This window comes from Hipposideros armiger, unplaced genomic scaffold, assembly GCF_001890085.2.
Source record: "Hipposideros armiger isolate ML-2016 unplaced genomic scaffold, ASM189008v1 scaffold_17, whole genome shotgun sequence".
Classification (NCBI taxonomy): Eukaryota; Metazoa; Chordata; class Mammalia; order Chiroptera; family Hipposideridae; genus Hipposideros; species Hipposideros armiger.
The window spans coordinates 3772077-3784218 of NW_017731367.1; the positions used below are offsets into that span (position 1 = coordinate 3772077).

The 12142-nt window shown below is 54.0% G+C and overlaps 1 protein-coding gene across 1 annotated transcript in view; it reads left to right on the forward strand.

Moving 5' to 3' along the window:
* Positions 1 to 6: 6 nt before the first annotated feature.
* Positions 7 to 12142, forward strand: part of AGAP1 (ArfGAP with GTPase domain, ankyrin repeat and PH domain 1) — a 625487-nt gene continuing 613351 nt past the window's right edge. The window contains exon 1 of the mRNA XM_019628311.1: positions 7 to 198. Within this exon, the coding sequence (XP_019483856.1) occupies positions 36 to 198 (163 nt within the window). The 5' untranslated portion in view covers positions 7 to 35. The remainder of the gene's footprint in view (positions 199 to 12142) is intronic.

Consider the following 12142-nt stretch of genomic DNA (forward strand, 5'->3'; position numbering starts at 1 on the left):
GGGGGGCGCGCGGCTCCGGGCGCGGCGCCTGCACCATGAACTACCAGCAGCAGCTGGCCAACTCGGCTGCCATCCGGGCCGAGATCCAGCGCTTCGAGTCGGTCCACCCCAACATCTACTCCATCTACGAGCTGCTGGAGCGCGTGGAGGAGCCGGTGCTGCAGAACCAGATCCGGGAGCACGTCATCGCCATCGAAGGTGAGGGCCGGGCCGCCGCGGGGCTTCTGGAAGACGCGGGGGAGCGGGCGCCCCGGCGCGGCGGGGCGCGCGCGCGCGTGTCCGTGTCCGTGCGTGTCCGTGTGTGCGTGTGTGTGTGTACACACGCGCCGGGCCGTGGCACGCGGCTGCCCCGCCGAGTGAGCCACTGCGGTGCTCTTTACCCTGCAAGGCCGGGCGAGAACCCAGGGTGGCGGGGAGGCCGAGGGCCGGGCCGGGAGCTCTGTCACAGAAGATGGGCGGTCAGCCTTAATTTGATGATGGGCCGTAGCCTCTCCAGTGAGACGGTGGTTCGGTGCGGTCTCGTCCTGGGTCGCCCGAGGGACCGGCCCGGCCGATGCCTGAGGGGAGCTGGAAAGGTTGGCGCCACCGGACCCGTGACAGGTTACCAGGCCAGGGCCGAGCGTCTTGCTGGACGTTGAAGGTGTGTTTTGAGAAGTGCTGCTGCCGGGGGTGAGGCTCTGGTCAGCTCGTTTAGGCGGGGCGGGGGCGCGCCCCCCGCTGCGTGTCTGCTCAATTCCGGGGCACAGTGGAGGCCGCTCAGCTGAGCCTGGGCAGAGACCGAGCTCCGGCAGCAGGCAGGCAGTGTCCAGGGCCACCTGCCCCTGTGCAAAGGCTGGCCTCCATGGAGTGCGTTCTAGCAAAAGTCCTGGCGAGTTAGAAGAACCCCACCAGGAGGGCAGGGCGTCCCTCAGCCTCGGGGGCTCACTGTCCCGTGCCTGGAGGCCACCCACTGTTCCTGTGTGTCAGGAGAGGCTGTGACCCTGCAAGAAAGGTGCAGTGCAGTTCCTCTCCTGGGCTTGTGTTCTGTCTGGGCTGCTCTCGCTGGGTTCCCAGTGGCTCTCGTCCGTTACTCGGCAGCCGGGCTTCTGGGTCGTCTCCTTGCTTTATCCATTTGGTCCTGCCAAGATTCACCTGGAGGACCAGGTGGGGTGTAAACGTGGAACGTGGAGTTATACCTCAGCCCCAGTCAGCCGGCAAGCAGCCTTTCCCCTCTTGTCACTGTTGGCCAGTGATGGTGAAAGGCTTGCAAGGTGGCTTGTCCGTAATGCAGAACTGCCCTAACCAAAGGCCAATAGGGCCGCTGTTGAGGAACACCGAGAACATGCCAAGGCCTGGCAGCAGTGAGTCTGAAAGCCCGGCTGCAGGCAGTCACCCACCTCCCCTCCATCTGTGAGTGACAGGGCATTGGCCACAGGAAGAAGGCTTTGCTTTGGCACCATGCAGTCTGCACACCTGACCCCGGAGGGTCTTGGTTTGACACTTGGCCAGTGAGGTGGAGAACGGTGCATGTGGTGGTACCGATTCTCTTGGCATTTGGCAGCCCCGTGGACTTGGACAGTGGCCCGGCTAGGCTGCCGACTGGCCGGCTGTGTCCATAGGGGACTGCTAGTTCCCGGAGAGGATCTGAGCAGTGCTCCAGCCTTGTGTGGGGCCTGGCTCTCAGTGCACCAGGCCGCCCTCGTGGCAATTTAAGATGCTTCCAGATTCCTCGAGAGGCAGGGGCTCCAATGTGCCTCTGACGGGCGTGGGAGGCCATGACGGTGGGGTGGCGCTGCAGGCAAGCCCTCCGGGGCCTGAGCTCTGCCCCGTTGCCGTCAAAGTGAAGGGGTGCTGTGCCTGTGTCACTGTCTGCAGCTCTCTGGCAGCACCCACAGGAGTCTGATGAAACACTTTGAAAGGCACTGCCAGGTATTGAACACACCTGGCCGAGAGCACCTCGTCGCTGGGCAGAGACCGCGGGCCGAGTGTGAGTCATGTGGCACCTGGCTTTCATGTCCCATCCTTGACGCCCGGCTCTGGGGTCTCCAGCACTTCCAGCAAAGCAATTTCATTTTCTAGCAAGAGGACGTGGTTTTGTTTTTCTTTTTAAACAAACTATTATGTGGTCCCCAGGGGATGGTTTTTGGTAGCTTGATGTCTACCTTTACGATGGGAGACTTCGTGGTTGGAATCCGTGTCATTGTTAGTAAGACTCAAAATCAGTGACAGAATCCTGTTTGGGACTTTGATGATGTTATTTTTTTGTTAAAGAAAAAAAAAAGGATGACTGTATTAATGCATCAGAGCTGTTAATTTAACAAGGCTTAAGGGTCATTCAAACGTGCTGTGCTGTTCTTTGCATTATGTCAACAGTGGTACCACTTCTCATTTGTACAGAACTTTAGCAGAAATACTCTTGCGTCTCCGTAACCTCATTGTGTGGCTATACCAACCCTGTGGGAGGATATGGGCTGGCTTTGTTTTTGTTTTGTGGAAGATGGAGGTCCTGGGAGGGGTAATGACCTCCTGAGCATTACCGAGGTCTGTCGGAGTTTGGCTTGAGCCAAAGGGTGATTTGCACGGAGAGCCCGAGCAGCTCACACCGCTCCTGCTGATGTAGGTTCGTGTGTTACACGAAATGCCTTCCCGCCCTGTGCCAGTTTTCAGATACGGTTGTGAGGAAATTGAGAGGGTTGCTCCATGGTGAGAGGGCAGCATTTTTTTGTATGAGGAGAGAATGATACAGAAACAGTTTTGTGTGTTGTTGGGCGGTGTGGGCTGTCCACTCATACTGAACCTGAGCGCGTGCCATGGGGAACCACGGCTGCAGTTGTCTTCGGAGGGACCCAGTGGGACAACTGGGCACGCACCGGGAGCACCCCAGTGACTGAGAAACATGCCTGTCTGCCCTCCTGTGAACCTCACAGGTCAGGATGCTACAGCGGCAAAACGTCAATCTTTCCAAACTAGAAAATAGAACCACTTGGGACACTATATGCACGTCATAGCACATAGTTTAAAAATCACCTGTCCCACCAACACAGACAACGGTGCCCCCCACCCCCCCCATGTATATCCGCAAAATTAAAGGCATACTTACAGAGCTTCGTGATGAGCATAATGGGAACGCCTTTCGGGGGCATGAAGAATTTTGAAGCTATGTTTTCTCATGTTGGCATACTGGTCCGGCATTTGGCTGTGCCACAATTTATTTAAAATTTCCGTCTTCTCTGGCAGCTCCAGGAGCTTTCGCTGTCGGAATGAGGAGTGGCCTTGTCAGAGGGAACGGTGTTTAGGCTAACGCTCATTTCAAGGTGATTCGAAGTGGGACTGGATTGGAAAATCTCCCATAAGATGGACTTGCATGTGTTTTAGTCAAAAGAGCTCACCGAGATCCCAAATAAGAGTGGGTCTGCGACCATGGCTACAGGCCTGGGACGTGCGATTTTGTTCTCAGTCTTGTTTTAAAACATTACCTTGCCCCCCCCCCCAAAAAAAAAAGTTTTGTTTTTAACTTTTTATTTCAGATTTTGGGAGATTAATGGTCCTCCCGACATCTCTGGAGTTTGAGCAAGCATGGCTGATGGTTTTCAGACTTCGGGGTGTGGCATGCTGGGAAGCGTAGCCCTGAAGCACGGGTGTTCTCCGTGCCCATAAAAGCGGCTGGGAGCGGCCTGCCTCCAGTGCGAACAGCTTGGCTAGGTTTCCCCTCCAGTTCTCCTTGAAAAAGCCTGTCTGGGGTTGACGGGTTGAGGTAAATGAGTCAACTGCCTTTCTTATTAAATAAAGCTGTTCTTTTGGGGGTAAAGCCTCTATTGGCAATTGCACATTGTAATTCAGTTTGGCAGTGGCAGAGCTGCGATGCCAGTGATAACCCAGCCAGCCAGGGCAGTGCTTGAGCCCCCAGCCCGCCTTCATGCCAACACCCTCACCAGGCAGGCAGTCAGCAGGATCCATGCTCCCCACTAGCCCCACTGGTGGTTTGTATGGCTTCCTCTAAGCCAGCGGCTCTCAACCTTCCTAATGCCGCGCGCGACCCCTTAATACAGTTCCTCATGTTGTGGTGACCCCCAACCATAAAACTGTTTTCGTTGCTACTCTATAACTGTAATTTTGCTACTGTTATGAATCGTAATGTAAATATCTTTTTGTTTTCCAATGGTCTTAGGCGACCCCTGTGAAAGGGTCTTCGACCCCCAAAGGGGTCGCAACCCACAGGTTGAGAACCGCTGCTAAGGGCTCCAGGTAGGCCACGGTGGCCTGGTTCTTGGCAGGAGAGTACCCCTGGGAAGGGCAGTTTCACAGGCAGCTTCTAGGACTGGGCCCCCACATTTGGGGGACCCCGGCAGATGAGGCAGGGAGCCCACTTTGTCCCGTGATGCAGCTCCCTTGTTCAGCATTGGCGCTCAGCAGAGTGCAGAGTGCTCAGTTCGTGCTGTGGGAAGCCCATGACATAGATGCCAGCTCTGAGGTCCAGAAGGCGTAGGGCATGTGCCCAGGAGAGATGGGCCGGGCTGATCAGCCTCCGTGATGGCCTCCTAGCTGCTTCAGAGATAGAAATAGAGCTTGTGGTTATTCATCCCCACAAGCCCTGTGTGCAAGGCGTCCCAAGCATGCGTTATGTGTTCCCTTCACCCAGGACGGGAAGGGCTTGAGAAGGCTGCAAATACCCAGAAGTATCATGTTCTCTGTCAGGTCCTCCCCACGGCAGCACTTGTGTAAGAGTTTGTTCTCATACGGAAACGTGTTTCATCTGGTTGCTGCAGGTGTGTGTGTCCAGGGACCACATTTCTTATCTCTGCCATGGATGAGCGTAGTTCTCCTTTGCCACTATCGACTGTATTTGTGATTTTTCAAGTTTAATCAAAAGTTGCAGGTAGGGACCATTTTGTTCATACAAATGTCACAGCCTCCTTCCGAAAAATAATTCTCCCTCGGCTGCTCATTGCTTCCAGGTTAAATCTCATACCTTACCGGCGGTGTCTCACCCTGTGACAGTCCTGGCGTCCCTTCCGGCCTGGCCGATGTCGGCCTCTTTCCATGCCTCGCCCAGTCAGAACGAAGGCCCGCCTGCCCAGTGCCCTCCGCTGCCTGGGGCTCCTGTCCTTACACCCCCCAGCCTGAAAGAGTGGGAGCTCTGCGAGGGCAGAGATCGGATCCTGGCCATCGCGCGTCTCCTCCGGGATTCCCTGTGTCCCGTCTGGCCCTGCAGGATGGCCAGGGATTGTTTGTTGATCTGGTGACTTGCCACAGGTGCGGGCATTTTTCTCTGGAGTTTGGGACCTTTTGTGCCTCGTGGGCAGTACAAACGGCGTTGATCCTCTGGCAGGAGTGAGGGCGTTTTGACACCTGTCACAGAGGACAGGTGTTGGGGCTGGGCACCTTTTGGGTCTGGTGGGTTAGCGTGGGTGGAGACTAACTTCCCTGTGGTGTTAGGGGTGGGAAGGAGATTTTCTTTAGTGTACGTAACGGAAGAAAACTATCAGCTTGCTACTCCTGGTGATGTTTTCAACCAGACTGTGTGCAGAACCGTGTTTCTTCATGTTGGATGTCAGTGAATTTCAGACATAGGATCAGTTTCATTGATGGAGACAAATGAGTGACAGACCAGGTGGCCGGCATAATGCCATGCAGCCAGTAACAGAGCAGCGGTGCTCGGAGTGGAGCGTGCGCCAAATCACAGTCGGGGCTTGGGGGAACACACTGCTCGCCCCTACCCCAGAGTCCCTAGGTCTGTAGGTCTGGAGCGGCCTGAGAACATGCTCTGCTAACAGGTTTCCAGAGGCTGCGATGCTGTGGTCCTGGGAAGCACTCGGAGGCGCATTGCTGATGGCCAGGGGAGCCCCCGACCTGGGCAAGTCCTCTGGGCCAGTGCTCTGGTGCCCTTTCCTCCCTGCAGTGCCCACTGTCAGCACAGACGGCCTGCTTTCACCAGGTCACAGGTGAGGGCCAGCAGCCCAGGGAGGTGCTTGGGGTCACAGTTTAAACATAGTAGAGGAGGGCTTTAAACCCAGGTCCCAGTGGGTTCTAGTCTGTGCTCACTCTACCTCCACGACACAGAGCGCCCTGTGGGGGAAGTGGGCAGGTGGGGGGTGGACATTGCCGAGGGGAGCCCGTAGGGAGGCAGGGCCCGCGGACGTCCCATGCCTCTTTGCCTTTGGAGATGGCGCTTTTTAGGGTGGTCTCCTGTACGGTTAGACAGGAGGGGCTCTGCACCGTTTACTTGGTGTGAGTTGGGCAGACGATGCCTTTTGAAATTGCTGTTTTAGAGCTGAAAGAGCGTTTCTGTGAGTGGGGAGCTAACCGGGTGTTCCCTGCAGCTTGAAAGGGCTACGAGAGGAGCCAGAAGGCAGAAGCAGCCACAGGAACCTGCAAAACAGAACCTGCGGCGCTGTTACTGCCACCTCTGTTTTTTGTCTAAACCAGGCTTTTTATTTTGTTAAGACTAAAATCCCTTATTTTGCATCCCCTTTTCCTGTGGAGCCTGCAGGTGTTTATAGTTTGTGAGTCTGGCTCTGGCTTGTTTTAACTACTGATTTGGTCTTACTTCATGTTTCTCAACATTCAAACAAATCCACGCCCCCAGCCTCGCCTGCTCCCTCCGCCCCACCCCCTTCCCCACACACCAGATCCCTGAGTCTTTCGCTTAAGTGATTGAGTTTGGCAAAGCGGATCAGCTTAGTTATTTTTAAAGCCCAGGGTTCGGGTTCTGATCTGGTGCTTAGCTCCATAATTCCTTCCTTTTGTTAAGTACCTTTCTCTCTGAGAAGCGAAAGGCACTCTGCAGATGTCAGCCTCTAGTCTCTGCAGCATCTGTATTTTGGAGCAGGGTATGAGTGTGGGGCTTTGTGGGTGCTGTAGTGAGCTGGCCTTCCGGGAGGTCTGGACGGGCCGAGAGGGATCAGTGGTGCCCGCTGTGTAGTGTGGGAAGCCGGCACACAGGGCTGTGTGGAGTGACTTTCCGAGACTCAGCGATGACCCTCCCAGGGTCCAGTTTGGGTCCAGTCCCTCCACTTCCCTGTGGTCCTCACTCACAACTGATCGGGGGCCAGGAGGGTGTGTCTTGGTTGCATCTGGGGGCAGGGGAGGGAAGGGGAACAAATACCACCCCACTGCAAGAGGCTGTTAATGGATGCTTTGAATAACCAGCCAAATAGCTTGTCTGTGTGCGGGGTTGGGAGATTTTCCATAAAGAGCAGACTAAATATAGGCTCAAGGGTGGGGACCAGGGTCCAAGAGGGGGCTGTCATCGCTCCGGTTTTGTTGCTTCCAGGGGTAACCAGGACTCGCCACCAGCCTGGGACAGGTGGCCACCCCGAGCTCTCTGGGAACAGATCGGTGTTTTGTTTAACCAGGGGCTCATTTGCAAATTTCACACTTCTCGCGCTGTTTGATGGGGACTGTCTTTTTTTGGGCTGCAGTGTTGGAGTATTTGTACAGTGTTTCTACACAAGCAACTGTCTAATCTTTAAAACTGCTCATGCCGTCTGGTTGCCATTAGCATCATGGTTAGAAGCTGCTTTTTTTTTTTTTTTTAAGGGTGGGAAACACTTTTCATGGTTCTGGGAGAAGAATTCCAAATAATTCCTGGCCATGTTCACAAACGATTTATGTTTGGTCTCAGAAAAGTCAACATTCACCAGGCTCACGCGAATAGACCCATGTTGGTTTCGGCTTAGGGTCGGGCCTCCCAGAAGCTACTGTACCATATTCTTAGGTAATCGTCCTAAGGGGAGAACAGCGTCTTTAGGAAGTGAGTCTAGTTTTAATTCAGTGGGGTTTAGTTAATAATGGACATACTAACTGTTTTGAGGATGCTTGAAGGAATTAGAATGTTTTTGTAATGAATGCCTACAAGAAAACAAGACCCACCTTAGTTTTCACAGAGTTTTTACCGTATTTTTCCATGTATAAGACACACCCATTTTTGAAAATTTTGGGGTCTAAAAGCTGGGTGCGTCTTATACAGAGGTTGTATGAGCACAAAAACAAGCGCGGGGAAAAAAAAGCAGGAAATGCAAGTAAAAAAACCCCCTACAACCACTGTATAAGACGCACCCAGTTTTTAGACCCCAGATTTTTCGGAAAAGGGTGTGTCTTATACATGGAGAAATACGGTACTTTTGAATGCCGAAGCTAAAGCCGTCCCAAGTTTTTACTTCTTACCTACTCTCCCTGTGAGGGCGTGGGATTCACTAGGGTTGTTACAGGGAAGGTTGCTTGTGAGCTGTTGTGATGCAGTAGAAGTTGATTGTGGGGGGAGCTGATGGCCCTGATGCTCTGCTGTTTGTGTTCCCAGCTGTCCTTTTCTGTGCGGGGAGAATTGGTATACTTTCCAGGGAGGCCGCTTCCGGAAGCCTGTCTGCCCACCCTTGTTGTTTTCATCGGTCTGGGGTGTTGCTGTGGGCAGCGATTTCAGTTTCCTCCTCTTGTGACTCGCTTCTGTTAGTACAGGCTGGCCCACCTGATTTCACACAGACAGACAAGCAGACCAACCAGCCAGCAAGCATTGTTTCACTTTTAGCTTCCACGGTCAAGCGTGAGTCCCTGGTTTTCCGTGTGTTCTTACTTGGAGTTTGGGATGGGTGGGAATGAGGCCGCTTCAAACTTGCTCATTTTTTGGAACCCCTGTTTTGTACATGTAACTTTAATACAGAAAGGGAGGATGTTTGCACAGGCTGAGTGAGTGCTGTGTGTCGCCAGCATCCAGATCACGAACCAGAACCAAAAGGCCGCCGCCCGGGGAGACCCGTCACAGTGCACGTCTTGTCATCAGAGGTGGTTGCCTTTTGTGTATCCATCTGTTCTTCCATTGATGGGCGTTTGGGTCGTGTTTTGGGCTGGTGTGAATAGCGCCTTTTGGGGCCCAGGTGCCCCCGTTCTGTTGGGTGTCTGCCTGGGAGCCCAGTGCTTGCTGCGTGTTACCTTCCCTCCCTGGGCTTGACTCAGCCATGCCAACCCTGCCTGATGGCAGGCGGCCCCTTGCACTGCTGTTCAAGGTCTAGTTCCTGAGCTCAGGGTGGCTCTGTGGCTGCTTCCTCCGTCCTTTGATTTACATTCTTTCCCTTACTTGTTAATAAACAAATGTCTAAGTGGCTAATATACATATTTCCCTGCACTATTTTAGACGTTAGGTTTTCCAAATGTAGGATTTTCTACAGACTGTTAATTCCTTGTTAGTTGAATAATTCCAGCTTTCTGGATGGAGCTGGGTGAGTGAGATCCTTCAGCAGGAAGTACTTTCCTTTAGATCGGGGATGGTGCCATTCCCCTGAGTCTGGCCGGCCCCTTGCACTCTCCTGGCTCCCGGCAGACCTCCCTTGTCAGTTGGGGTACTCTTCCAGGCACCCCCTGGAGTCCTTCTCACCACTTGGGTCCTGCTTTAGGTAACCTCCGAGTCTGGGTTGGTGTTTGAAAGGAAATTCATTGGCTACTTTTGGCCTGAACTGTTCTGTGGACTTAATAGTTACATATTAGCACTGTTCCATTTCTGTTGTTTGTAGCAATTATGTGGAGACAAAAGAAAAAAAGAAAACAAAAACTAAAGGCTGCCAACTCTGTTATTCCTACTCTGTAATTCTCAAGGGGTTCTTTTCTTTGTTCATGCTGTAGTGTCCTGGGAACTGCCTATCCCCCTCTACAAAAGGCTTGCTCATGGAGACCAAACCCCGGAGCTTTTAAGGACCCCACGGGAGGGGTGGAGGGGTATGTGCACGTGTGAACTTCTCCAGTGGCTTTACAAAATGCAAATATTTACTTTGAGGGATGGGAGTGGGCAGGCCGTGTTTATCTTTACTTTGTTCAGTATGGGAAGCAGTTAACGTGAGAATCCCTGGGCAAGATATTATCAGGTGGACCCTGGGCAAAGCCAGAGCTTGGACCTTGGGGGATAGGCAGCTGTGTGGGACCTGAGCCTCCCTCCCAGCGCCCTGCACATCTAGCCCAGGAGCCCATAGCCAGAGAGATATAACCAGGCAGTACTGGGGAGCTGGGTAGGAAGCAGAAGTGGGGGGCTTTCGAGGCCCGTGGGTAACAGGAGTGAAGCATCCAGACCACGTCTCTCGTCTTCTGAGAACGGAGGAGGGGAAGACGGGATGAGGGGGAGGGGCCTTGTGGGCTCTAGAGGTGGCCGGGAGCGTGGTTATTGGGCTGCGCAAACTCTTGAGAATGGGTATTGGTTTAGGGAGGCGAGGAGCGTTATGCTCAGCTGTTGCCATGCAGGCTCGGATTGGTGGCGGTGGGGCTGTGGTAGTGGGAGTGGCAGGGTGGGTTCAACTCAGAGTGTCGTAAGGGAAGGTGGGGGACAGGCAGGCAGATGCGCCCCTAAAGATGTACACAGAGGGTCAGGCCTGAGGTTGCCTGTGAGTCTCAGGGTAGAGGAATGGGGGAGTGACTGAGGTCTGGTCCTGGGAACATTGGGGTGGGGGGCTTGTTGGGAGGGTTCCATCGTTAGACGCCCCAGGGTTTGTGTGGGAGGGAGCTGCCGGCCACACAGGGTAGTCACAGGATTGGTAGAGGTGGGCTCTGTCCCTGCAGGATGTGCTTGGATGTGGAGGTTCAGGAGTCACCCCCTCTGTCTCATGGCCTGAGAGGCAGCCTCTTCCTTCTCCGCGGGCTCTGTAACAGCCATCTTGGGAGTATGGCTGGTGCGTACCTGTCCCCAGGAGCTGAGTCAGTCCATGGGGCACTGGTGTGATCGAGCTGCTCACAGTCACTGGGCTATGGTGGCCTCTGTGGTCCTGCTTGTCTAGCCAGGTAGTCCCTGGCTAACTGCCTTTTCCAGAGCAATGCAGAGCATATGATGCTTGACTGATGTGCTCATCCACGTCTGTCTGTCTGTATCTGTATTTGTCGTTATCGCTCTGTTTGTATCTATGTTTGTCGTTATCTCTCTGTCTGCTGGGGGTGTGTACTTTCACTCAGTGAGTTTAATCGTGGGCTGGTCGGGCCAGGGCTGGACTGCAGTGGTGAGCAGGCCATTGGCTGTGTGAGGCCAGGGCTGTGCTAGGAGGAGAGGCTGTGCCACAGAAGGCCCAGGAGGAAGCCCTGTCTGGGACCCCGAAGATGGGACGCTGATGGCATTTGAGAGGGTCATTGACAGTCGCCATGTCATCTTGCCTCAGCAGGAGGCCTTGGAAAACTTTCATCTCTGCCCAAAGAAATCCCACTGTTTTCACACAAAAAAGTCAGTTTCTCATTTTCCCGAAAGTACAATAATTTCATTTTTACCCAGGAGTCTCACTCAGTCTGTACGTGCCTTTCTGGTCATCTTATGATGGAGAATAACAAAGTTATGTTATCTCTTCTGCTGGCAGCCTAAATCTAGAGCCCCCTACGCCCCTCCCCCAGTGCCACCAGTGCTGCCCCCAAACCCCCAGCTTGTCAGAAGAGCCCCCAGAGTGGCGCTCACGTCTTGGGCCCTGGGCTCTGTGCTGCTCTCCAGGGTCTTGAGGCCCCGTGGGGCCGGCGAGCTGGATCTGGACTGGGATGGCAATGCTGGTTTTCCTGGGAGCCATTCCGAGCTCCACGCTTAGGAGGGAGCCTGTGGTGTTTCCAGAATCCCAGCGTCCCCTTCTGGTGGAAGGCAGGTTGAAGTGGCACACGCTCGGATATTTCAGTCTGTGGATTGCCTGCTTGGAGATCAGGGGCACACTGGTTTGTCTGGGAAGACCTGGCATTCCTGCACTCGGCGACAGAAGCTCTGGGGCGCTGTGTGTTGGGTGGGGTGCGGTAACAGCAAACTTCTCCCCTGAGTCAAGGGAGCCCCCCCCATCGTGGACTTCAGGCACCCCCTTCTAGGTATGCCCAGGGGGAGGGGTGTCCCACAGTCTAGGGCCTGGGTTTAGTGCAGCAAGACGGTTCACTACTAAAAGATGAAATTTGGTTCCAACTCAAGGAGGGCCTCTTTTTCTCAACGTTTTCTGATAAAATTGTCAATCATGTGATATAGAACAGTTGAAAGACTGTTTAGAGTGAACTCTTCTATCCATCGGCTTGACTCTTCACTCGTCAGCGTTTTTTCTCTCCATTGAGCCAGAATTTTCTATAGAATTCGAAGTTTCCCAAGGCTGGTCCGACTTGGGCGTGGAATCCGAAGGGTTTCTGGAAACAGCCTTGCGGCTCAGGCTCCAGGTGCAGTGTTGGCACAGTGGGCAGGGGCTTA